Raw genomic sequence first — 27,659 nt, forward strand, 5'->3', positions numbered from 1 at the left:
CTTTCAATCACAGCCTGTGAGAACCTGATTTTGCAGAATAATTTCTCCTGTCCTTAGCTTGTTTGTTTGGGGGATCTGCTGCCAATCTGCTTGTATTCAAACTATTTCATGACTTTATATGAGAGGAAAAAAAATATTTTTTCTTAGAACAATAAAAGCTGGTTCAACTTAGTTTGGGGCAGGGAGGAGAATGGGTGGTTATGGTAGCATGCAGTTTTTGACTGGTGGTGTACATGGGGCAGGTCTCTGATTCAGTCCATCTTATTTGTTAAACTCCCTTTCTTGACTGCTGGACATTTCTCTGCTGCTGGATCTGAGATTTGAGGGATGGCTTTGAGAAAATGAATTAAGCATGGCTTGGAAAGCCTTACATTGCCCAGCAGTGCTCTGATGTGAGTAATGAGTACACAAGGCATCAAGAAGAGAGTGTGATGAACCTGGGGTCGGTAGGGGGCTGCTGGAGGGCATAGGAAGGGAACAGTGCAGATGTGTGGGTCTGGAGAGGGGAAGGAGACCTTTCTGCCAAATGAAGGGTGGCAGCAGCAGGGAAGACGGTGCTGGAGGTTTGACAGGCAGCAGGGCAGTGCAGGGACATGAGGTGCCTCATACTGCCCCTGCAAGAAGGTTTAATCTCATTTCTCAGCAGCTGGGGCATAAGGACAGCAGATAGCAGCTTCTCAAGGGGAAGGCTGAGGAAGTGCTATTGATGGAGACAAGAACAAAATCATCAAAATCTTTCTTAGGATATATTCAACTCCCATCCACTTGCAGCTAGGGAAAAAATGTATCTCCCACAAGCTCATGTCCCTCTGTGAATCCATTCCCTTAATGGTCTATGGCAGTGCACATTGATCAGGGTTCAATTACACTTGGAGATGGATTTGGTGGCAATCAAGGAGCCTTCACCTCAATTTCTAATGTGCAGTGACAGTCGTGCACGAGAGTGCCTGCACAGGATGACCAGAGGGGTGATTAGAGCAGGCACAGTTTCCCCTCAAGTTATCACACGGTTTTAGGGAAGCAGGGATATTATCCACACATAAGCTACTGCCCCTTGCTTTATCCCCATGTGCCAATAAACATCTGCAGACAAGCTCGTGTTTATTCCCAAGGAACTGATTATCTCCCCAGTTTTTGCTAAGGAAACATTACCAGGTTTTCCCAGGAGAAGTTAAGGTCACTTCCAGGCAGCTGCTAACATTTAAACACACAAGGGCTCAGCCATAACAAGTGAGGCCAGGAGGGAAAAACAAGGAAATAAGTCAGGTGAGTAATAAAGCTCCAGCAGAAATAGGAAGGGACAAATAAGAGCGATAAAGCAGATGCCTCCTAAAGATCAATTTAGTGAAGTTCAGCTTCTGTTAAAAGGATATTTTTGCATTAAACACTCTGCATATTGCATATTTTTTCTCCCTTGGAAAGCAGTCATGGGAAAATATCAAGCAAACTATGGCCAAATTATGCAAAAATTGCAAATAAACAGATGCCCACAGTGTTTCATGAAATGTGTGAAATGGATATGACACATCTTAGGAAACGTTTACATTTCATTCTGAAAATAAACATCTCACCATCAGATGCAAATTAACAGCTATTTTAGCCCTAAATATCCCGAGTGGGACAAAGAACGTATTTGGAGTTTTTCAGTTATGAGAAATTCTATTTTAATGATGATTTCAGGGGTATTACAAAAATAAAACACAACCCCCCCCCCCCCAAAAAAAAAAAAAAAAAAAAAAGAAACAGAAACAACAGTACATATATTTAAGCAGTTTGATTTAATCAACTTATAATACAAGATGTTAAGAATAAGTTTGGTAACATGTAATAACTTTATTTTTACATATTCATTTGAGAGATCAGCTTTGCTGAGCTTTCATCAGCAGCAGTCAAAATAATAATTCAATTCTTAAATTAATTGAAACAGAATATTCCATCTCAGTATGATACAGCCTATTGGAAACATTTTTTTTTTTTTTTTTGTGCTAAGGATAATCAAAAGAGTAATAAAATTTGTATTTTTATATTTGCTGAAAGACACCCAGTATCATTATTTGGAGAAATATCTAATAAAGATATATTTTTACATGCTATAAATCACTTCTTAGAGGACTAAGTAATATGTTTGCAAGCACAGAGCAGTAAGTAAACAAGTACAAAAGGTAATGACATAGTAATATTTTAAACTTCTTCACATCCTGCATATAAAAAACTCGAGGCACAGTTAAAGAAAGCATCAGCCCCCCCAGATCCCAGAGCTGCAGTTGTGTTATTGTCATTTCACAGTTCACTAAACTGAGACAAGGAAATTTTTAAGGGCTTTGCCCTTAACTGTGAAACAGCTACACCAAGGCTGAGAATAAAATTGCTTTTTCAGGCTCCCTTATCCTTTTTATGATTTATTAATAATTTTTTAAGGAGAATATCATATAACAGATGCTTAACCTCACAATCCCAGATAAAAAAATAAACCTAGTAAAAAAGATCCTATAAGTAATTATGCTTTTAAGTAGCAACTCAAGCTTGGCTGTGTGAGTCAGGTTAAATAAAATGTGTGCAACATGCCTGCTTTTAGTTGTGTGAAGAGGATGTTTTATTATCAGCTGAGATAAAGTCTGGTCGCAGCTTCTCATTGACCTGAATTCACCTGATATGACAGTAAATCCTAATCCCCTCTGCAGAGCTCAATGGCTTTTCTCTACTTCTTTTTTTTTTTTTTTCCTCTGGCTGAGCACAGACAAGCCCAGCCATGGCTCTGCCGTGGTTATTTGCTGCCTCTTTTGCTCCTCCATGGAGCCCCAACTCTGCAGCCACTGCACCCTGGTGAGGCCTGCCCGTGGCAGGCACAGATTCCTGGCTGCAGATTTGCTCTCAGTTAGAAATGCCCAGCCCAAGATCATCACCTCGAGCAGCAGGGAAAAAAGAAAAGTGTTTTTATTATTTGAGAACTCCCCACATTTTGTGTAGGTCTGATATGGGGCTGAATCATTGTGGCCCCATCTGTAAACACTGTGGGAATTTCATCTGATGCATTCCAGTGTGAGAACCTTTTTTTTTGGACAGAATATGACTCCCAGTTTGTCCAAACCTGACTCACAAAGTTTTCTTTGTGTCCATAAGGCGCATCTCTAACAGATTCTACACCAGTAACAGCATTTTAATTTTGTTTTTATTACAATTTGAACTACAAGATATATAAGGTACTAATAATTTTCTGTTGTCTAAATGATTTTCCTCTTCAAGGGCATCTTTTTTTTTTTTTTTACTGGTAGTGGCCTGGGATTGGAAGGCAGGTGGGAAGCTTTCCCATTCCTGTGGTTACTGGCTGCACACAAACCAGAGACACCCCTGGGCCCAGGCAGCTTCCTTACCTCCCTGACAGCCCCAAAGACTCTGGGACTAATTCTTCTCAGTGAGCTATTTGGCTCAAATAGCTCAAGTTTTATATTTATTCCACAAGTCTTTGTCCTGTCCTTAAAGGGATTATTTTTAGATGTGCCTCTTTTTTAAGGACTTTAATCCCATTAACTAACAGCAAGAAAAATTCACGCTTGTGATGCAGATTTAGGTAAACCTTGAATTTTTTGGTTTTTTGGTTTGTTTTTTTTTCTGAAACCCTTAGAAGTCTACTTTTAACTATATTGAAGTAGTAAAAATACAGTTTAGCACACCAAGAGCCATATGCTGTATCTGCAGTATATTCCTTTCCTTATTCCTAGAACTTCAGCTTTTAACTTCAAATTCCTGTCTAATACAGAGCACATAACTTCAGTAAAGGCTAATAAATTTCTTAGTGTGAAAATGCTAAATATGTTACCCCTTTTCTAGTGGGAATAGTCCCAGTTAGTGGTCACATATTTTCCTTATAACTTCAGCAATGGATGAGTCATAACCCAAAATTTATTCATAGAATTTCAGCTTTTTGGTTTTCCACCACTTTTATGAGAGGCTGCTGCAGACTTTCCCACAGGCATTCATTATACTCCAGGACTTGTGGAGTATAGTATATATATATTAGCTTGCAAATAATGGCTTATTCAGAGTTGCCCTTAACATGCTCATCTGAGCACCTTATGTGTCAATTGGAAAGGTGATCCCTCCTAGCACAGTCTAAGTCTGTGTGGTTTGAAGCCAAGTCTAGAAATCAAGATTCTGGTGCAGACCATTGTAATTTTGTACTGTAGAATATCTGATGGACAGAACTAGCCCAGCAAAACAAATATCATTTTGTGATCACTTTTCTTGGTCCAACTCTCCTTAAAATTTTAGTTTCCTTGACACGAGCTGGATCTTTTCCAGAGTAGCAGCCATCACTGTGTTCTCTAGAAAATTATTTCCCTGCAAAGAGGCTGTTTGAGGATCTATTCCACTCCTCCCTGGGTCCCTGCCACCTTGTCAATCCAGGATGCAGCAATCTGCAAAGCAGACGTTGTTCTGCACCCTGGGTCCCAAGATCCATCAGCTGACAGAGTGTTCTATAGCAGCTACCCCAAAATTTTAATTACATTGGCCAGAACATGCAGTCTTCACCAAAAAAAGAGCTCTCCATGATAAGAAAGTGTTCTATTGATTTTGTTTCAACTCTAAAACAAAACCATCCATAACCAGGATCCTTCCCTCAAAACCTGGCTAAGTAGACAGTCTCTGGTTGTCCCTTTCCTTTTCTACAGATTTTTATTGTTTTAAATTTCTGGGGAGATCATATATCAGATACAATAAGTAATTAAAGCAACATCCTCTAGATTAGTTTGTGACATTAACAGCCCTGCTGTGATTTGTCTGCTCACTGTGTGATGGATGCTGTGTTGCAAAGATCCAATGTTCCCTTCTATCCCAAGTTTGGGCTCCTTAGTCAGAATCTGCGGGGGTTTGCTTACGAAAGCAGCTCCGCTTGGGCTTCAAGTTTCAAGCACTGCCACATCCCAAACCGAGCCCACTTTTCTGGCCAGACAGCAGGCTGGCCCTCACCAGTTACTGCAGTAAACACCGGCTAGAAGACAGTAACAATCTCCTCCACCTCCTCCTGACCAGGGACATTTTCTGTTACTAAGAGGATTTGGATGAACATCTGCCATCCAGGGATTTTCTCTGGAAAAAAGAAAAAATAGTTTGGCAGATCATTTTTTCTTCCTCACCAGGGTCTGGCAGTGCTGGCAGGGCTCACTGTCAGATGGGTGGCTGTGATGCACCAGTGAGTAGACACAGGGCTCATCATCACTTCCTTCTGCTGCCATCAGGGTTGCTCCATTAAATGTGGCTCAGGAGCCAGGGTAAAAGCATGAAGCCATCCAGCACTGCATTAAGATCCTTCCTTCAGGAAGTTTTTGATTGAAACTGTTTTTGCTTTGGCACACCCTTTTAATTTGGCTCACCCTTCAGTGAACAAGCTGGAGGCCAAAGTTAATAGAAATAGAGATCCCAGACTCTGAGATGTGTCTGTATCTTCTCTTGAGATCAGTACCTGAAACCTTTACACACCTTCAGATCTCCTCACCAGGACAGCTTGGATCAGGAGGGTAGGGCAGGGAGTGCAAGGATTGGTTGCACAGGGCCATGTGCTCATGGTGGAGGTACAATTGGCCAAATCCAGCTCCACAGTTCTGGTACAAAGGCTTTCAATAGACAAGAACAGATTTTTTTGCCTTTGACATACAAATCCTGCCTGTCAGACATGGTGTGGATTGAAAAGAATCACTCACAGATAGGTGACCCCACTGTGGAGTAGGGAAATGTAAGAAATCCAAACTTTTCCACATCTGATCCATGTGACACAAGCGTCCTTCAAATGCTGCAATGGATTTCTGCTGCATAGCTTTTAATTTAGTAATGCATTTTAAATCAAGTGCAGGCATTTGCAATCAAAAGGAAGAAAGGATCAGCTGCCAGATAACTCTGCATTAGCCCTTAGCTGGCTTTGCTGGATGGCACAGAGCTGCCTTCAGCCAGCAGACTGATTGTTTTGTTTAAACATTAATAAATTACAAAAACATTCATTGCCACCTTGTTTTTCAAGTGTATCTGACAGAACAGGACCTGGGGAAGGTGTTGGCTCTCAAGAGAAGCTAAGCTTGGTTCACGGTGAGGAAAGAACTTCCAAAGAACCTTTGAACTTTGTGAATTAGAGTTATTTACACTGGTACCTGCATAAAGCAAAAGGCAATAAAATCTGTGGCCCTTCTGCAGCAGTGGAAGTAGAAGAGCAAAGGACAACTGCCATGTTCTCCAGGACAGTGGCAAGCAAAAACTGAGCAGGGTACAGGGAGATTATCCAGGGTGGAAACTCATTTTCTCCTGTTCAGCCTGGCACTAAATGAGTCGTTGACACTGTCTTTGAGGATCCTATAGCAGACAATCTAGTGAAGTCAGGTTGAAAAGAAGAATCCCTCTTTCTTAATAATGTTAGAGAGATAACTCTATAGAGCAAACTGTCGAGACAGGCCTTGGATTCTTCCTTCTGAAATTTTCAGATGAAGACTGCACTCCTGAGTAAGCTGTCCTTTAGTTAGACACCAGATCTTGGCTCAGTAAGGAAGGAAGTAGCTGATCTATACGAGGTGAGTCTGGGTAACAGACTGATCCTTTCAGATACAGCTGGGAAAAGCAGAGAGTGAGAGAGGGGAAACACTGCAAGGAGATTTAGCTGTGCTTCATCAGTTTCTCTGCTCTCACAGCTTTCTGAGAATAAACAGCAGCCTGACAGAGCCTCTCCCTACACATCCTCCATCCCACTGCACTCAGGGGGGTCAGAGGAGTTAAGACATCAGACTTCTGGTGTATTGTTGGTGGCACATAGCTGGGACACGTGCATCCTAAGCTGCTTATGCCTGGCCATTGCTTACGTGCAGGGGATATGTGAGCAGCGGGGTTGGGAAGGAGAGATGTGGGTCTGGTCAAATGAGGGTATGTCCATATTGCCTGAAGTGATGCAAGCTCTCAGGCACGAGATGGGAAAATTACTGTCCTGCCAATGGGCAGAGTTTCTGGCATCTGAGATTTAGTGTGGTTAGGAGTATCTCTGCTTTAGTGCACAGTATGCCAGGATGGCATCAGCTGCCACAGGGGCACTCTGAAATCTGCTTCTGCTGTGTATTATTTCCACCCTGTTAACCACCTGACTGTCTCTCTCACTTCCAGGCTTGATAGTCTACTTAGGAATGATGGTGGGGGCTGTCTTGCTGGGTGGCCTCGCTGACAAGCTGGGAAGAAAGCAATGCCTCATCATATCACTTGCAATCAACGCTGCCTTTGCGTTCCTCTCCTCCTTCGTCCAGGGATACGGATTCTTCCTCTTCTGCCGCCTTATCTCAGGCCTCGGGTGGGTACCTGGGTACCTCCTCTGCCCCCTGGCCCAGAGGAGCCCCAGCACAGCTGGGCACTGTGGGTGTGTGGGGTGGGGCAAGGAAAGGTGCTCAGGAGATGCATCCCTGGTACCCAGCCAGGATGGCATCGCCACTTGGGACGTGTGGCTGTTTTACCTCACTCTTGACCCTTAGAGCTATAATGGTGGGAAAGTTTGGTCATTGATGTTCTTCTAGTACTGCCCAAATTGTGCAGAAATGTGGGTGAGACTGAAAAATGCCCACCTCCAAGGCCTCCACTGAGACCCTCAGCAGTTCCCACTGGCTGCCTGTCCCGTATTTTGCCTCCCTAAAATTATTGATCATGAAATAACAAGAGAAGATGTTTAAAGCGAAGAGCAGGGTATTACTCTGGGTTTGTACAAACTACAGAAAATTCAGCTTTTAGAGCATAAGAAGGATCTTGCTCATCTTTGATGTCTAAGACCAATGCAGCCAAAGAGAGATTTGCATTTTTCCTTCACGACTCACTTCTGAGCAGCCCATCTGTGAGTGTGACCTTCCCTCATTAAACATGCAATCCTAACCACAAAGACATTGAAGCAGACTCTCATTTTTCTCATGTGCTGTTTTTTCTCCTCAGTATTGGGGGCACCCTCCCCATCGTGTTTGCCTATTTCTCCGAATTCCTGTCTCGTGAGAAGAGGGGGGAACACCTCAGCTGGCTTTGCATGTTCTGGATGATCGGTGGCATTTATGCTTCAGCAATGGCTTGGAGCATCATCCCACACTATGGTAATTTGTGGTTTTGAATTTCTACACCACCACATTCCTACACCACTACACCACCCCAAACCCTTGCACAGGTAGTGACAGTTCTTACACATCCCAGCATAAATATCACTAAAAATAATAGATACCTGAAGTGCTCACAGAAGGTTTCATAAACTGGCTGCAAGATTGACTGATGGATACTAAGGCTGCAAATAGGACTGGATGGGGTTGCTTTCCATTTAGAGCCTCAAATACATCCCTTGAATTACACTGCTGGAGCCTGAGCTCTTAACCTAAATGTCAGCTCATTCAGGGAAAATATTGACTGAGATTATATTGCTAAAATGGATCTGGTTATCAAAAATAAGCAAATTTAATCAGGGAATTACTGGATGCTGTGAATGATAGCAGTGAGGACAGCACATGTGCTTTCCCGTAGCCAAGTGTCCACACTGTCAGGGCTGTGTACCTGGTGGCACGTCTGCCCAGCATGTGATGGGCTGAAGTCACATCTGACTTCATCTAAATGGATGCAAGAGTGGAATGGGTTCCCTGCCCTCAACTGGAAGTGGGAATGAAAAAGTAGATGGCTATAAACTGAAACTTATTTGTGCTCTGAGAAGTAAAATCTGCATGTTACATAGAATTCCTTGCAACTTTTGTATATTACCTAGGAAAACACCAGAAGCAAATATCTACTGGAAAAGATTAATTCCCCCAGTATTCAGTAACACCAGCTGTTTGCAAAATCCTGTTTGAGGAAAGTAGGACAGTTCAAAAAACTCACAAAGGAAACCACTAACATTTACCTATCCATCATTTCATTTTTAGCACATTTAAAGCACGTTCAGTATAAAGAAATATTCATGTTTTTGATTGACATGACAGACACTGTTGGAAGAAATAGGCAAACTTACTGCAGTGGTTTCAGGTAGAAATAATTCTATTACTTGCAACAACATTTGCTTTTAAAAGCCCTTAGATATTTACATTACAATTATTTTTCAGATGTCTTTTTAATATTGTGGTTTTGTAGCATCTTTTTTGCTTTCCAGTGTTCCACCTACTCTTTTGGAACTTCGTGAAATCATTAGAATACCATGACTGGCTCAGATGAGACCCCTGCAAAACCCATTTCTTTATGATTTCCTTATTATGTGAATAAAATGTTTTATATTAAAAAAATATTTAAACACTCCTTATGAGATTTGAGCCCAGGGAGAGTGAATGGAACAATGTAAGAGAATGAGGCTGTACTTTCCAGTTCTTAGCAGGGGAATACTTGGTCAAACACAAGGAAAAAAGCAGGAGAAGGGGTATCTCAAATGCAGGATTAGGATTTTGATGTTTTTAAGTTTGAACCCCAGCTCAGGTTTGAACTTTCTTTTCTTGCTCACTTCCATGAAATATGAAATACATATGTGATATAGGAGATGGAAAGAAGCCATCTCTACCGTGCCCCTCAGATGAGAGATTTAATGAGAAGTGATCAATTATGGCCCTTATTCCTGCACCATTTGCCAGCCTTACTTACCTACAGCTGCTCTGAGCAGTTCCTATCACTAGGTGATTTCTAAATTCAAAGATAAAAGAAGGTTTTTTAAAGGCAGAGCCTGCCATGCTCCAGTTTCTCTAACGAACATGAACCTGCTGTTATCTACTGAGCATTCTACCGAGCCTCCAAGAGCCACCAGTGCTAAGAACAGCAAACTTTCAACCTGCCCTCATGTCATACAGAGCTGCAAAGTTCTGAGCTGCATGAGCTGAGAAAAACTCAGAATTCCTGGTCAGTATTTTTACGTGTTGGCTCTTGCTGTTTCCAGGCTGGGGGTTCAGTATGGGAACCAAGTACCACTTCCACAGCTGGAGAGTCTTTGTACTCGTGTGTGCTCTGCCCTGTATCGCCTCCCTGGTGGCACTGAAATTCATGCCTGAAAGCCCACGGTTTTTGCTGGAGGTAAGATGATTCATCTCTGATATCTGCAGAGGATGGCAGGTCCCTAACGTGTCACTGTCTGTCTTTCTTTGTCCCATCAAACACACAGAGCACAAGCTCAGAGGCAAAGCCACTCCTACGTGTCTACACCAGCTGCACAGACTGCTTGAACCCCAAAGACTGCAGACTGTGGGGTCAGTCACTGATGATTAGTGTGTCACTGCCAGATGGGGTACAGAAGGAAGGTAGTAAGAGATGGGAATTTTTTATGTCCAACAAAGGCACTTTGAAAACATCTGACGGAGTTTGGGCATGGAACTACTGAATCCTGGTGGTAGAACAAAGGGTAAAATACATTTCATTGAGTAAAATACTTAAACCTCAGAAATCTTAAGCAAGTATTCTGTATCTCCACTTCACAGATGGGAAAAATAGCAATACATAGTTCAAGCCTGCAAGTCTTTAGCAGAGTTGGGATGAGGGTCCAATTCTCCTCATCCATTTCATCTTCTTTCATCTGTTTTTAAAGCTCTATCCCTAACCCCTTTTCTGCCTCAGGCAGTTTTAGGACAACTCCTTTCTCCAGTACAGAGATGTTGCACTCTGTGAACACCAACCATGCTTTCAGCTCCTTGGGTTTCATGCAGCTCAGGCTGCCTGTGTGCTTCTCTGCTATGCTGGACCTCTAGGATTGCTTTCTCTCTGTGTTTTGATAAATTACAGAGCTGGGAGCTTGGACACTTGCTTTTCTTCTCTTTGGTATTTTCAGATTGGTAAACATGATGAAGCTTGGATGATACTCAAGCAAGTCCACGACACCAACATGCGGGCCAAGGGCGAGCCAGAGAGGGTGTTCACGGTGAGTTGGGCAAAGCCATTGGGAATGAAAAGCTGGACATACCCTCCTTAGTGCAGCACAGCACGACTTCATTTCTCCTTGGGACTCTTTCAACGTAATCTCTCCCCCAGCAACCAGAAAAAGGACTGTGAGAAACATGTTGTGTGTTTAAACTTAGATGCCAGTCTGTTTTTCCAAGAATTATCAAGTCTGTCAATTGCAGTGAGTACTCATCATTCCTGGTGTTACTCTGCATCCTTTAGATCAGTGATTTCTCAATTATGCACGCTTAATTGGCTTGCTCTAAGAGACTAAAACAAAATAAGAGACATATTAGCCATGTGGGAGACCTGAGTCACTCCTTTCTCCATTCTGGCTTCTAATCAAAGTCTAATTAAACTTGATATACTTTCTAATGAGCTTTCCAAACTCCACCTGCCTCATATCCACTCTTTAATCTCTCCAAGGGAAAGTGGGATGAGTGGCTATTACTCATTGGTCTGCTGCTTGTTGTGAAAAAGGTCACACCAGCAGAGTCATTAACAGTGAAATCAGAGGAAAGGCTTATGCTGGGGTTAGCTGCAAATTACTATAATTCAGTGTTACAATCCTGGTGAGCCAGCCAGGGAAGAACTCTTGATTTATTCTTTTAAAGATGAGAGCACATATGCTTTTAAAGGATGGAAAAAAAGGAAATACACTTGTGTGTGAAACTTGTATTTTTGATCAAGAAGGAGAGCAGCACTCCATGTTCAGAAGGGTTGTCAGGAGACTGTGCCCCTTGGGAGTGATCTTTGAGGAAAATAGAATTTCATATCTGAGCATGATAATTGCATGCAGGTTCATGTAGGATCTTAATGAGTGTGTGTTATTTTTAGGCTATCAACCATTTGAGTAATGCAAGCCCTGATAGCAAAGGTGAGAGATGTTTTCTTCAAATCCATCACTGGCTTTGCTATAATGCTGAGCTGGGAAATTGTGGCAAGCACATTTCTCTCACTCTCAGGATTTTTCATAGAGGTGCACAGAGAGAAATGAAAGAGAAAACAATTTCTATTTCTGCTCCTTGTTTTTCCCATGTGGAATATGTTTGGAGAATTGTTTACCTGGAGTGAGTGCTTGATTGGATTCTGGTGAGGATTGTTTGAGCCTAATGGCCAGTCCAATCCGCCTGTGTGTGTACTCTTGAGAGAGGGTCACGAGTTGTGTTAGAGTCAAGAGAAAGTAGTATGTAGTTTTATTATCCTCCTTCTATATAGTATATTAATGTATTTTAGCATAGTTATAATAAAGAAATAATTCAGCCTTCTGAATTGAGTCAGACATCATCATTTCTTCCCATTGGGTTCGCCTGCATTTACAATAGGAAATGAAGCTCAAATATAAATATATATAAATATATTTATATATCTCACGAAGTAGGGCACTGTGAGAGTCTGAGCTGAGTAGGAGAAGGAAGGAGCAGCTGTACAGCCTCCATTAGTGCTCGTTACTCCGTGCCACAGGGCCATGACTGCAGTGGAGGAGCTGAGCTCGGCGTCGCACCCCGAGGCGCCCGCTGAGCCGAGAGGGACTGGCACAGGAGGGTGCTCAGTGCTCCTGGTGTGGCACAAACTGCCAGGGTTTCTGCTTTTCTGACAGGCCAGAAGTTGTCAGTTTGTGGTGAGTCAGCCTGTACGGGACAGTTCCCAGATCTGACATTTAATTGGTGCCAGGAAAAGGAATGTGGAGACTCCGCAGCTGAGCCAAGGCGTTTGTTCACACTCAGAAATTTATTCAGCAGATTTTCGCCTCCTCCATGTGTTTACAAACAGTTCTGTTTTCCTTGAATATGTTCTTTAATTTAATTTACTAAGCAAATATTTATTGGTATACATTTGTAAGATTTCCTGAGTAAGTTTTGCAGGTATTCAGCAGTGAAAATTCAGATTATTTTGGTGAAAAAAATTGGTTGAATTGTGTGGGCTCATTTGATGGCAGGATACATTTTCAGCTGCAAAGATTCCCATCTACACATTTATTTGTGATAGAAGTTCTGTCAGGGGTATTTAAAAGATGTTGAAATGAGAAATATTCCTGCTAGTTGTCTTAGAAGAATGAAATCCTGAGGACACATAAATGGCTGATCTTGGAGATAATTTTTACTGTACTTTCTGAGTCCTAGTTTATAGTGGGAATGTGAAGATAGAGAAATAAGGTAGTATACAGGTACATTAGCCAGCAAATGAAAGATTGAAGTGGACATGATATACTTAAAGTTACTTAAAATATTTAATGGAACAAGAGAGAGAGAGAGAATGAAGTGACGGATGAAAAGAAGGAAGCAAGGCTTCTTTCTGTTAATAGTCTCTTGCTGTAATTAAATCAATGAGTTAAATTGCTAATGCTAACTTTCAAGGAAAAAATAATAGGAGTTATTAGGTAGAAACATTGCCCAGAAGGCAGTGGAATTTAAATCCACCCAAGATCAATTCTAGAAACAGCAGTCCAATTTTTTTCCTTTTTTTTTTTTTTCCTAGGTTTCCTATATCAAAACTCCAAAGCAAGTAGATGAATTTATTGAAATCCAGAGCTCAACAGGGACCTGGTACCAGCGATGGCTGGTCAGAATCACAACTACTTTAAAACAGGTAAGGAGAAGAGAAAAACTTCACACAGTGCTCCAGTGTCTCTTTACTTCAGGTCATTGTACCTTGAAACCTGACTCTCACCTTAGAAAATCTTCTGTTTTTTGCAAAGATCTGTAATGTGACTGCACTTTCTGTGCAGATGTGTGTGCCTGCAAGCTGCCAAGCTGCCAGCCAGACCCCAAAATGCCCCTGTGGGCATCACTGTCATCCAGCAGTGCAGAGCTCCCCAGGAGCAGCCACAGCCCCAAGCACTTGGCTCTCCTCCTGAGCAGATAAATATTGATTCTCTCTCCCCAAGCCTAAGGGAAATTACCATCTGCAGGGGAGGCAGAAAGTGTTTGCTCTTTGTTCCTGCTGAGACCAGGTTTCTAAGAATGTTATAATGTCTCCTAGGCTAATTTAAACTTTCACACCTGCTATGCTGCTCACCTAATGCCCATGTAGGACTGGAAAACATTGCTAGAACTTCTAGTCTTGAAGGATGAGCTGAAAATAAAGTTCTTAATTAATAGCAATGCAGGGACTATACTATTACTAGAGCTCGAGGAGCTACATCCCCTCATGTTCTTGGCAGCATTTTCTGCAATGAGTCAAGAGCAGATCTTGGTTTGCCTCCTGCTTGGCTTCATCCCTACCTGATTTCATCTTATACCTCCTAAAGTGCCAGCTGTGTTTGGGCTTTTGCTCTTCAGAGAGCTTTTGATCTCAGTTTGAAAGCTCTCCTGACACCACACATATTTTTGAAAAGATAAAGTTGTCAGAGGGTCTGAGAACAATCTCACATCCACATTTGCTGATATAACCTGAGGGGGACACTACCTCATACCCAAGCCTAATCATGCACTCCAGCTCAGATCAAGTACTCTGGTACTGAGCTGAATGAGTGATTTTTTTAAAAGCCATTTACTCAATAGATATAATTTTGAAAAAACACTGAATATAAGCCACACATCTGACTTTCCCCTAATGAACCCATTTTTCTGACATCAGGTTTATGATGCACTCAGAAATTAAGCTGTCAAGTGTCTGCTGGGGTGTCCTGGCAGCTAATTCCTTCTTGTGGATTTGTAGGTCTGGGACAACGTGCTATATTGTTTAACAGCCCAGTACAGGATGAACACACTGATGCTGGCTGTGGTTTGGTTTACAATGGCCTTAAGGTAAGGAAGATACTTCTTTATATTTTTCAGGAAACTAAAGCACTATTCAGAGTCTGAATAGTTATTTACACATGTAAATAAACTATTACAAAATTAATCCTGTTCTTATTTTAAAGAGTCTTTGTGAGCTAAGCCTTGCTCTCCTACAAATATTGATCAACCTGACTGCTTTATATGAGGTACAAGGTGCTTTGAACAAATCAGGACTTGAGAAGTGTTTGGTAGCACAGCAGTAGATTGACTTTCTCACCTTTAGATCTTTCATTTGATCTTATCCACTCACACACACAAAAAAAGACACAGCCCTACCAGACTCTCAGCTGTTCCTTAGTCTAGATCAAAACCAGTCAGGGGAATCTAAATCTAAACTACAGGTAAATTTTGTCTAATTCTCACTTGAACTGCACACTTAGAGAAATCTGCCCGATTTGTTTCTTCTCTGCTAATTTAATGGGTAGCAAGGTTAGCACATTTCTTTATTCCCCAGCCAAGGGGAACTGAAATGAATTGTCCTGCTTCAAGTGAAAGGGAATGGACCAACACTTGTCTGAGATCAGCAGGGTGCTCAGAGTGCAGAAACACTTTGCCCAGTCCCATGTCAGAACTGAGCAAGAATTTGTGTCAGAGATGCATTCACATTTGGAGTTTAACAAGTTTACAAGCTGTGAAGTAGATCTCTGGAAGAATCTCGTGTCCCTGATGTGTGTCCCAATCCTGCTGCAGTTACTATGGCCTTATTGTCTGGTTCCCTGACATGATCCGCTACTTCCAAGATGAGGCATATGAATCCCGAGTGAAGATCTTTGATGAGGAAGAAGTGTCTCATTTCACCTTTAATTTCACCCTGGAAAACCAGATCCATAGAAATGGGGAATACAGGAATGACAAGTAAGTGAACAGAATTTGCTTTGATGTATTCAAACTGAAATAAATTTCTAGAAAGTGCTTTCTTTCTTTTCCATTTTTCATCAACTTGAACTTCTCTGTTGTTCTTTTGGACACTCAATCTAAATCTCTCAAGTCCCAGAGGCAGTTTTTGACAGATGAAATATCATTTTAATCCTTTTTTTCCACCTGCTTTGCCTCTGCCACTGACTTCTGCAGAACCTAGGGGATGCCTGTGAAGAGTCCTGCTTCCAGCAGCCCTTTGTTGGGATCAGGGCAGCAAATGTCCACCTGGCTGTGCTGGGCAGCCCTGGATGCAGAGGTGACTTCTTTTTCCTTAGCCCACACTGACATCTACTGGGCTTGGGCAGCCACTGGTAATGAAATCGCTGATGTATTTCCAAAAGAAATAGCTATTTCTTCTTGAAGTTCTCTATATGATTTACCCCAGTTTTCATCCTGCAGCCCATGGCTAACTGGGCCATGGCCATACTGGGGTGCTTCTCCCACTGCAGGCACTGTCTCCCCACAGATGAGTGAATCACCTTCTCTTTTAGTGTTCTGAAGTCAGTGTATTTGCTCCAGCAGAGCATCATTGCTTTCCTTCCCTTCTTCCTCCTATTTAGGCTGGACTTGTTTTTTTATTGCATCCAACCTGGACTCCAATCACACTACATTCCACAGCAATGTAAATCTTAGTCATTCCATTACTGCTTTTCAAAATCCCACTAAAAAGGAAAAATATCCCTGTGTAATTTCTGTGATCTCATTGCCCTAACAGGATGCTGCTCCAGCTGCCTTGCTGGAGGGAGCTCCTCCCCATGTCCAATGTTACACAAAACACTCATTGTTTTAATCTTCACAGCTGAAACCACATCTCATTGCCCAACCAGGTTGTTCCAATCCCCTCAGAAACTATTTCCTTGTTATAGATTTGATATACATTGGTAGGGGACCCCAACATGTGTCCTCATGTCCTTCCATACACCTTCCCTGCAGCAAGGAGCTGAGCTTGATGATGCAAACCTAGCCCCACAATTCCTGCTCCCCAAGAGAAAGTGGTGAGAAGTAGAGAAGTCAAATTAAGGGACTGGGGACATTTTTCTTATGCCTACAGGAGGTGCTGAATTTTCACTAACTTCATTGAGAATTAAGGATACTCAGCACCTTGCTGGATGAAGACATAAACCTGATGTAAATCACTGTTCTCCCACCTTGGCCCTCTCCATTTCAAATACTCAAAACCTCATCAAGCTAAATTGCAGTAATGCCCAGAAATTATCTCAGTATGGTTTACAGCTGTGTTTTCTGCTGCCCTTGGCTGTGAGCTAAAACTCTGTGGATCACCAGGCCATTGCTATCTGACTCTTCTAAAGCTGGGTGTTAAAGAAAGCAAACTGCAGGGGGGAAATGGGTTTTAACAGCCTTTAGGAGTAAATACATCACAGGCAAATACATGACTGAGTAAATGCAGAACAGCTTAAGTTTTGCTGTAACCTATAAGACCCTCTGCGTGGAGCAAAACACTTGAATAATCTTGTGGTACTTTGTGCATTAATAATTTCAGTTAGGCTCAGTCAAGAAGCCCTGCAGTGCTCATTTAAAGGTGTAAACAACCATCACGTTATGCTGTGTTAAAAGTGCTCAATTCAATTAAGCTGCAGAGTATATTTTAGAAGGCCTTTTTTCATCTGGTGACAGTCATGGCCTCTTTAACTGGAGCAATAATGCTTGTTCTTAATAGCTCCTTACATCTTCTAAACGTGTCTGTGCATTACCTAATACATCTTCTCAGTGTTCCTGCAAAATCTCACAGGTAAATCAATATTGTGTCATCCTTCAGGCAGCCAGGTCAGACATGTCACGCTTCCCATCAGAGGAGAAATCAATCACCTGACACAGTTTATTATTTTTAGTGAAATCTGTTTTCATTACATGATAAGTAATAAACCTCAAACAGAGATGGTTACAAGCAGAACTCAGATAATCTCCCCACTCTCTCCAGAATCCCTACTGCATTTTCACTTAAAAAATCACTTTGAGTTTAAACAACTGTCAGAAACCTTTCACCAAATGGCTCAATATGCTTCTGATAATGTCTGGTTTTATTTATGATGGAGGAAGGGAGAGACTAAAGAAGGCAGCAAGGTCAGCTCATGAAGGAAATGCCCTGCACTGAGTGGAATTCTCTCTTCTTCAGACAGACTAGGATGGAACATGAGAGGATTTGTGTCTACACAGCTTTAGAAGCACATTTTCTTGGATGTGATTATTTTGAGGAATAGGAAAACTGCACAAATCCTAAAAGATCCATGTCTCTTCTAAAAAAAATACACTTCCGACCCTTCCCTCCTAATAAAACACAGAAGGACCTGGAGGGAGTTAGGCATTCAAGCGACACCTTTTCTGTAAATGACACTAGAAATTAGAATTAGTGCTCTGTCTCTTGAAACAGCCACTGCACACTATACAGTGTAGAAAATATCTTAAAGCACAGAGTGAAGTTCTGTTTCCTGCCCCACAGATTTATTGGCATGAAATTCAAGGAAGTGAGATTTGAGGATTCATTATTTGAAGATTGCTACTTTGAAGATGTGAGATCCAGTGAGACCTTCTTTGAAAACTGCACCATCATCTCTACTGTCTTTTATAACACTGGTAATGGGATTCCTGTTGTCATCTCTATAACTAGGAACTTTTTTTATCAGAAAACTATTTTAGTAGAACTATTTTATTTGCTTTCTAGGAGAAAAGATGGTAGGGATTTGTGTGTTTGAGTGTGTGCTGGGTAATGAGAGTGATGCTGGAGGAAAGGAGTGTGGTGCATTTGGAGGGAGTCCATCAGTGATTTTAACCCCATGGCTTCTGCTGTCTCTGGGTGCTGCATGGGAAATGCAAAATTCTGTGCTCATGCCCTGACAGGTTAAAGTAATGGCAAAATTCTCAGCACTTTACAACTGTACTCAGTAAAACTGGCTTAAAATATAATTTCAAGCCACCAGCAGTTGAAGATCACCAGCAGTAAAATAGTCACAAATTAATACCAAAAAAACCTCTTAACATCTACTCTAATAAAGAACAAATTTTTATGCTAGGAAAACCAAAGCCTGTATTGCCCTGTCCTTGTGGCATGGAGATACTGGTTCAGTATACTGAGTATACTCCACAAATAAAAGAAGCTTGCATCTACCAGGAGCCAAAGACTCAGCTAGAGTTTGTCACTCTAATAAATTTCCACTGAAATAAATACTCCCTGGCCATTTCCCCTGGATGAGAAACTTCTCTTGGGTCTTTGGTTTCGTCCTTGCTGATGTATGAGGAGAGTTCAGCCAAGCAGGGTCAAGCCTTTGCCTTTTTCCCTTACAGATCTGTACGAACACAAATTCATCAACTGCAGGCTCATCAACAGCACGTTCATGAAGGAGAAGGAAGGCTGCCACATCGACTTTGAGGAGGACAATGATTTTCTGATCTACCTGGTCAGCTTCCTGGGCAGCCTGTCTGTGCTGCCAGGCAACATCATCTCTGCTCTGCTCATGGACAAAATTGGGAGGATAAAGATGATTGGTGAGTGGGGGTGGTGATGATGGGGCAGGACAGGGTGGAGCACACTCCTGCAAAGAGCCCTGCTCGCTGGCATGGCTCTGGTGGGAACGAATTGTCCCCAAAACAAAAGGAGCAGAAGAATAAAGACTAGAGGGTGAGGCAGGTGATCCACGGCAGTGAGCAACTGACCTACTCCCCTCCTCCTCACCCTGCTTTTCTCTGTGTCTGTAACATCTTTTTTATTATTTTTTAATTTTGCTGTTTGTGTCAAATCCTGCATGTTTTTGCAGCGTTCAGCAAATCAGGGTCAGAGCTAAAAAAGGACCTCTTGGTCCTGTTGAATTGCTGCTGAAGTCCAAAGCCTCTGTATAAATAAATGAACATTTTGCTGGTAGCAATGAATATTCACAAAGGTTATTTGATGTGACAGCTTGACAGCCCAGGAATTCCCTCTTTTGTTTTTTATCTGATTTTCAAATGATTGCACAAGCAGCTTCAGAGACCATATGGTAAATTAACTGACCATGTCACAGCCAAGAAAGGAGCCACCCTTTAGCATCAAGATAATAAGTTATCAAGTTATCACCTTATCAGCTTTATGAATACTTCGGGAATTGCTGATGTTGCAGCCTCCAGGTTCAGACCTTGCTCTCATCCCATGATATGGGAATCATGCCCTGAGGGACAGCCAAAGGAAGGAATAAAATCAGGGATGTGGCTCAGGGGTAAGGGATGAATCGCTCTCTTGAGCTCTTCTCTCTCCTCTGAGAACAGAGGGAAGGTTTAGCTCAACCTCACCTTCAGACAGGATAAAGTAGAACAAAATGACTGGGTCATGAATTTACACAGAGGGAAAGTGAGCATTCATGTGGTGAATTTGAAAAGGACCCAAACAAACCAGCGGATCTGTGAGAAATAAATTAGAGGAAGCCGAATGAGAATCAGATTGTCCATCCTGCAAACATGTCAGCATTTCAGCATTTTCATCTGGAATGGAGATGACAGCTGAAGCCCTAAATGCTTATTTCTCCTGCAAAAAGATGAGAACAGGACAAAAATCAGTAATGACATGTTGAAACGTTTCACTATGGAATTTCCAATTGAAAGAGCCTTCTGGCGTCCCACCTGTATCACTCTGTCGAACATATTATTTCTGCTCAGCTTAACAGGAAAACTGAATTTCTCCTTTGTGTTACGTGCCTTGCTGGGGCTTCAATTCATTTTTATCACATCCTGCCAAACCTTCTCTTGTACAAAACAGCAGATCTCTTGGTGCCCTCACGGTGACCAGTGCTGGGCTGGGCTTTTGCAGCAGGGGGAATATCCACACCACACTGTGGGGATGTAGTTTGGCCTTGTACCATGGAGGAGAAGTGGCCATGGACTCCTGCACAGCAGCTTTTCATAGGCAGGCCACTGCAGTGGCAAGATGCAATATAATGTCCAAATTGAAGCATTTTAGTTACACTTTAGCATCCAAATTATTTTGGATGGTGCTAAATTGACTCCAAAACCACCAAACAACAGAGAAAATTCTTTGCTTTTCTGGTAATAAATAGAGATATTTCATTGATAACAGAACATTCTTGTGAAAAAATAGTTTGATTTTTCCCAAATTTCATCTTTCAGTTGAAAATTCCCAATGGGGTAGAAAGCAGTGATGTAGCTATTAATATTTCTGAATCTGAACTGTGCCTAACTGAGCATGAATGCTCTCACTTTCTCCCTCGGTGATGTTCATGAAATTATGGCTCCTGTGCAAATGTGCCATGAAATCTAATGATGTTCTTATAATTAAAAGAGACCTCAAGTGCTTCATGCAAGTGACTGTAAATTAATCTAATTGGGACTAGAAATGTTTCAAGTGACTTCAATACGATATGAAATGCACAAGCTTATCACTTGGAACTCAAGTTGAAAAACCTCCACAATGATGCTTCCTCCTTATTGACTTTCATGTTTACTTGCCTCTGCTCTTCCTGAGTCCATCTGGAAGTCTGAGATGCTGAAAGCCTGCCTGGAAAAGCCTGTCTTCACAGTCTTTGTAGAGCAGGACTATCAGCAAGATCAGGTGGACATTGAGAACATTTCCAGGCTGGCTTCCAGCATCAGAGAATGACAGATAGGCAGCATCAAGGTGTTTTTGGATTCTCACAGATTTTATTCTCATTGGGATGAAATGCCATCACTTGAAAGCCATCTTTAACAAAAGTATTTGCCCAGCTGTGGACAGGGGAAGCTGATGCCAGCATTTTTCTGTTGGTTTCCCCCTGTAGGCGGCTCGATGCTGATCTCAGCCGTGTGCTGCTTCTTCCTGTTCTTCGGGAACAGCGAGTCGGCGATGATCGGCTGGCAGTGCCTCTTCTGTGGGGCCAGCATCGCTGCCTGGAACGCCCTGGATGTCATCACCGTGGAGCTCTACCCCACCGACAAAAGGTGCTCAGGACATTTCTCCTTTTAGTCTCCACCCTCTACCTAGTCCTCTTGGTTCCCAACGGAGAAAGCCGCCCTAGAGACATGTAGATGGGGGAGCTGTATCTTTTTTATTTATTTGTTTTACTTTCACCAGTCCTTCAGGGCTGTGTAATCCTGGGTCAGAAGAGACATTTGCAAGCATAATTCTGCATGCATGGCAGGTTGAACACAGGGATCACGCGGACATACAGAAATTATGCACTGATAAATCAAAGAATCATGATATCATAGAATAGTTTGAGTTGGAAGGGACCTTAAAGATCAATTAGTTCTAAAGCATCAAATGAAAGAAGTTCTCTGTAATTTCCATAGATGTGCATGGAGGTCTGGCCTTTTCACACTGCATCCCCATCCTCTCATCATGGCTCATCACTGGGGCAGCCCTCCCCTCCATCTCCAAAACCAGGGAAAAAACATGTACACAGAGTGATTTCAGACATGGGGAAGAGCAGGAGAATTTGGGGCAATGTCCTGCAGATTAAATCTTTCCTTACATCATTATAAGCCCCTTTTTGCCTTTTTTAGACTGTTGGGGGAAGCCAGAAATGAAGGAGAGGGACTGTACATTGAACATAGTAGGCATTTAGCTGCTGGGTGAAACAGGATTTAGAGGAGAGCTGTGATTGCTTCTCTGGTGACAACCCACTCCAGGCAGCTCTTGGAAGGGCTTTGAGGAGATCTAGAGCAGATTTTGTCCTACTGTCTTTGGGGAGGGCAAAGGCTGACAGAATGGGTCACTCAAGGGCCCTAGAGTGGGTCACTCTAGGGAGAAGGTGAGATGAAAAGGAGAAATGAGTGCACACAGACAGTCTCCTCATTCACACAGACATGCAAAGCAGCTGCATCTATTTATCTATTTATTTATTCCACCCAGTTTTATTTGCTAGAAGCGTAGCCTGGGTAGCATAGGAGCATTCACAAAATTACCCATCCAAACCTTCTGTAGTTGTGCCAGAACCTAACCATCGCTTGTGCCTCCTAACCATTGCTTTTCTGCTTTTCCTCCCCACAGGGCAACAGCCTTTGGCATCCTCAATGGGCTTTGCAAGTTTGGTGCCATCCTGGGGAACTCCATCTTCTCCTCCTTCGTAGGGATAACCAAGGTGGTTCCCATCCTTCTGGCCTCCTCCGCTCTGGTTGGAGGTGGCCTGCTGGCTCTGCGCCTGCCAGAGACTCGAGAACAGGTCCTGATGTGAGCAACAGAGGCTGTGGGGGCTTGTGTGTGGGGGGGCAGATATAGGAGAAGAACAAAAAAGAGCCGTGTCTGGAAAAGCCCAAAACGTTTATTCTGTACTGTTCTGTCGGTACCTCAAAGCGAGGCGGCAGAGGGAAAGAAGAACCCGCAGGGATTTAAACAAAACCGTCGTTCCTGACCTTATCACAGCCACAGCTGGTGCATGCAGCCCCCACACACCCCTTGCAGAGCTTGGGTTCCACCCTGCCCCTGTCCATCCCCCTGCAAGGACACCGGTGGCTCCGTGCCTGCGTGGGTGTGACATGGGAGGACAGACCCGACCCTCCTGCCCCTGCCCAGCTGGGACACCCTGGGACACCCTGGGACACCCTGGGACACCCTGCCCTGCCCGCCCAGCCCTCCTTGGCCAGCCTCCTCAGCTGTCTCAGACATGCAGAGCATCCGGGGCAGGCAGGTAACAAACCTGCTGTAGGTGAGCTCCAGCAACAGGGGGAAGAGTTGCAGATGTGGCCAGAGGTCTCAGCTGTCTTGATTTTGGGATTACCACTCCACCCACCTGGAAAAGTGATTATCCTGATTTCTTGAGGATGTAAGGTGGGTGGTTAGCTGTCTCAGAAGACTCAGAGCTTCAAAGCCCTTTAGTGTTCACTTGGGCACAGGGAATCACTAGACACCTTCTTGCTGTGGAAGAGAAATATCTAAATAATTATATCTATATATATATGTATTTACACCTACTTGCAAGCATACATACACCCACTGAAGTGATCAGCTATTTAAATTTAGGATTTCTAATTTCTGCACCCTTAAGAGGATTTTAAGAGTGGCACTAGAAACAAATCCCAGTAATTCAAGTTTATCAGGAGTCACAACCAACCTAGTGACACTTTGTTCTTTACATCCAGATACCAAATATTTAAATGTATTTGTGGCTGGGAATATATATTTCTTAATGATTAAGAGGGTTTTTTCCCTACAACTTTCACAGAGGAGAAATTGATATGATATTGGAGCATTCCACAAACCAAATGTGTACATATTATCCAGTGTAAATAGGGGATTTTTGCCTAATACCTAGAGAATGGTAACTGTGAATTTACCAGCATTTTAGCCATATTATTTGAAGAATATGATGCTTGATTTTATAATATACTTGGGTCTCATTGAAACACTGTAAGCACAGTTACTTAAAGCCATTTAACTTGTTACACAGGGAATGCACACAGCAAGCTTTCGCTGCACAGAACACTAAATTCCCCATTAAGTGGCATAGTTTAGTTTGATATCCTGTAGAGAACATTTCTGAAATTCGTGTGCCCTTTTTATCATACAAGTTAAGTCCTGTTGCACCTAGAGGCAGAGTGAGTTGTGTATTTTGGGTGTGCTTTCTTGAGAAACCAGAATGAAAAGCACCCTGTTCAATAACACACCAGTGCTCACAATGGATGAGATAACACTAATTATACCCTTTCAACAAGCTCAGCAACAGACCAGAATTGATCTGAAACCACCACATAGCGCAGCTAATTTATCAAACCAGGATATTTTGTGACATAAAAAAGTTCTTTTGTACTTTTGCTGGTGATCTTCTCATTTACCTTTTGTTGGATCTTCTTTGTTGGTTTTTGTTTGTTTTTGCTTTTTTTGGTGATTTTTTTTTAAGAAAACCAAGCAAGGCTAGGCTGAAATCCTGCAGGAGTGATGTCTCACAGCCCTGCCTTTGGCTGCACTTAGGCTGGCTGGCACCAGGGCCAGCCCAGGCTGCAGCTGTGGGACTCAGCGTGGTGCTGCTGCAGGGGCAGCTGAAGGACACAGCAGGGATAGATCACAAGCAGCAAATCCTTGCCAATGAGGCAAAAGCCTCTAATGGGCATCACTTTTATCATTGTGTCAATCAGGGATAAACACTCATGGATCAGCTAGGCTACAATGGGCTGTTTGAGATTTTTGACCTTTATTCTGAGGTTTATGAAATTGATGAAATCACAAGCTGCTGTAATAACCAAGCTTTTGATGCCTCATTTCTTCATTTTATGGGTAGCTTAGGGCTTATTATTATTAATATTAATTTTATTTATTTGTCTTCTAAACAGCAAGGTTCCTTCTCTAAGGTAGGAGTGAATGTAATTATGTGCTTTGGCAGCAGTTCACAGCTTCTGTTCAGAATCACAGCCCAGAATGTGGGTTTTTTCTCTAGGAATATCAGGTCTTTTTGCATGATGAGAAACAGTTTAAATATGTATTTTAACACAAAAGGTCACCATGACCTTTAGGTTTTATCCATTTTGTTGGGCTGTGCTTGCCAGTTACCACATTGCAACTGGACAGAGGGGGAGAAATTTTGTTTCGTTTTCTGGACTATTTGCTTGTGCTGCTCTGAGGAGCAAGAACCTATTTGTCTAAATATTTATTTTGCATAATATTCGTATTTACATATCACCCAACGCTCACAGCAAACCTGACTATTTGTGTTCTCCATTGACATTTTGCAGTGACATTAATGACATCATTTATTTAGCAAAGCTTCCCTGTTAATTTTCAGAGAAGGAAGAAACTGAAATCATGAGGAGATAGAAATGGCAAAGTAGTATTAGGAAATATTATCCAATCTTAGAAACCTTTCTTGCTTACAAAATGGCTAAACCTCACCTCACAGACTAGCTGGGAACAGGTAAATAGTAATGCTATCTCATTGTCTGTGTCACCTGGAAATTCTTTGCACCCCTAAAATTCATGGGTCAGTCACTTGAGGGCTAAGGGATATTGCATGTGTTGGGACAAGGCTCCTACCCCTGCCTTGACCAGAGAGTTTGTGACCTAACAGGAGAGAGCAAACACACAGCACAGCTCTGGCATATGAGAGCCTGAGATAAAGGACAACAAAGAGCAGAGAAGGAAGCAAGGAAAAGCTGAGGAGAGCTCCCATCACCTAGCAGAGACACCTCGGGCTGGATTGAATGGATTGCCATTATTCCCAGCTGAAAAGGCTGAGGGAATGTGTGGGACCCTGTGTGAGCTGGAGATGACTGGCCCTGGACAGTCCTGCTTCTTCAGGGACAGAGAGATCCAGGGCAACAGCTCCAGCTCAGGCATTGCATTTGTGCCACCTGGGCTGAAATCTCCCACCCATCTCAGTGGGGACAGGCTTAGTCAATATTCCCAATGTGTTTGTTTGCTGTCCTTGCCATGGTGTAAATCAGTGTAGGTATCACTGCTGCTCTCCAGGGCAAAACAGCAGCTGGGTGCAGACTCCTCTTCATTGGCTGGGGTTTGTTTTGGGCTCAGTTTCAAACCTTGGTCACCTGCTAGGCTTAGCCTCAGTCACAGATCCTTGAGCCTCAAGCAAGGGAAGATTTCTCCTCAGGCACCTCCTCTGATGGCTCAGCTCAATTTCTGCTTTAAAATCAGCATTGCCCCTGCTGTTCAAGGGCCAGCACATCTCCTTGCTCAGTTCCCCTGCCCACGCCTGCCACAGGGAACTGTCTCTGTCTTGGACACACTGGACCATCCACGGAGAAATCTGCTGGCCACAGGTCCCCCGATGGTCTCTGCACAGCACCATTTCCATGGATTTGTGAACTTCACTGCAACAGGAGCACAGAGGACCAAGGCAGGGCACTTGCCTTAAATCCCAAAGATCTCTTCTAGAGGACAGCTGGATCTCCTCATGCATGTGTGGCACAGCAGGACTTAGCCAGGGACATTGTGGCATGGGAAAGGTGAGTCTAGGGCACCCAGACTGGCCTGCTGTGGCTCTGTGTTTTCAGCTCTGCAGCACTGTAGCAGGAGGAGTCCATTGCTGAATTTCTGAGCATGCAGACACAGGCTTTTATAGGAACACCAAGCACTGTTGATACTATTATTAAAGACCAGTGGGATTACAATAAGAGTTCTGCCTCCTTGCATTCCCTGTGGTATCGTGATTTATTTTCTCCAGTTGTGCAGGACAGCTCCTGTTACTGCCTTTGGCTCTGCTGCATCCTAGAGGTGGTGGCTGCAGCTTGTGCTGGGTGGGGTGATCCCCTCCTTCCCCATACCAACATCACTCTTTGAAATTCCTTGAAATGCTATGGGACTTACAAATGGTGTTGTATGGGATCTTTTGGACTATGAAGAGGGTCGGCCTTGGAAAACCCATATCCAGTGCTAGAGGTTCTGCACACTGGGAAGTGCTCAGGCACATCCTGATGTCCTTCAGTGATGCTGGAGAGGCACTGAGGGATGGATGTTCCCTGAGCCTGGGAGTGGTCCAGCCCCAAGGCTGCCTTCACACAAGGGCACAGAGCAGGACTGCATGGAGCTGAGCTTTCTGCAGAGTCCAGGTCCCTTCCAGGTCCTGCTTTGAGACCTCCAACAGCAGAGTATACTGTGATGCTCTTAAGGAGGCCCCAAATCCTTTTATATTCCCTGCTTATGTCCTTTGACTTTCCAAAGGAGTCACAAAATCTGAGAGGATATTTTTAGGTTTAGATTTGAGTCCTATGTATTTTATTTTGAATTAAGTTTCTCCCTCAGTTTCTTACCCTTATATTAGCAAATGCTGCTTTTAGGAAGAATCAAGCCTGAGAACTGTGAAGGAAACAAAATTAAATTAATTTCTTTGCTGTATGTGATGCTAGTGCTGTATAAATGTACACAAACTGCAAGTCCCACTGTAAATAACACCTGGTGTTGTACTTTAATGGAAAGTTTCATTTAGTTGTTCTGTCAACTCTGTGTGTGAAATAGCCAATTCCAGTCCCTTGGTTCCTTTTCTTCATTTAAAACCTTCTTTTATTTTTTTATTTGATCTGTGTCTGGTCATTACTGGAAATTGAAGCTGTTCTAATGGACTTTGTTTTTGTTCTCTCTGTCACATTAAAAGGCTGGAAGAAAAAGAATGGCACTTGTAGTGTTTGTGTTTAATGAACATTTTGAGCCTT

The 27,659-nt window shown here is 42.8% G+C and overlaps 1 protein-coding gene across 2 annotated transcripts in view; it reads left to right on the forward strand.

The window, feature by feature from the left end:
- SV2B (synaptic vesicle glycoprotein 2B) overlaps window positions 1-27,617 on the forward strand; it is a 62,352-nt gene extending 34,735 nt beyond the window's left edge. For both annotated transcript variants that reach the window (XM_012578215.5, XM_002197697.7), the window contains exons 3-13: window positions 7,135-7,315; window positions 7,942-8,093; window positions 9,896-10,029; window positions 10,778-10,867; window positions 13,366-13,476; window positions 14,548-14,636; window positions 15,360-15,524; window positions 18,046-18,179; window positions 18,888-19,088; window positions 21,344-21,503; window positions 22,555-27,617. In XM_012578215.5, coding sequence (XP_012433669.4) covers window positions 7,135-7,315; window positions 7,942-8,093; window positions 9,896-10,029; window positions 10,778-10,867; window positions 13,366-13,476; window positions 14,548-14,636; window positions 15,360-15,524; window positions 18,046-18,179; window positions 18,888-19,088; window positions 21,344-21,503; window positions 22,555-22,738 — 1,601 coding nt within the window. In that variant the 3' untranslated portion in view covers window positions 22,739-27,617. The remainder of the gene's footprint in view (window positions 1-7,134; window positions 7,316-7,941; window positions 8,094-9,895; window positions 10,030-10,777; window positions 10,868-13,365; window positions 13,477-14,547; window positions 14,637-15,359; window positions 15,525-18,045; window positions 18,180-18,887; window positions 19,089-21,343; window positions 21,504-22,554) is intronic.
- The last annotated feature ends 42 nt before the right edge of the window (window positions 27,618-27,659 follow it).

The sequence above is a fragment of the Taeniopygia guttata genome, chromosome 10 (assembly GCF_048771995.1).
Source record: "Taeniopygia guttata chromosome 10, bTaeGut7.mat, whole genome shotgun sequence".
Taxonomy (NCBI): domain Eukaryota; kingdom Metazoa; phylum Chordata; class Aves; order Passeriformes; family Estrildidae; genus Taeniopygia; species Taeniopygia guttata.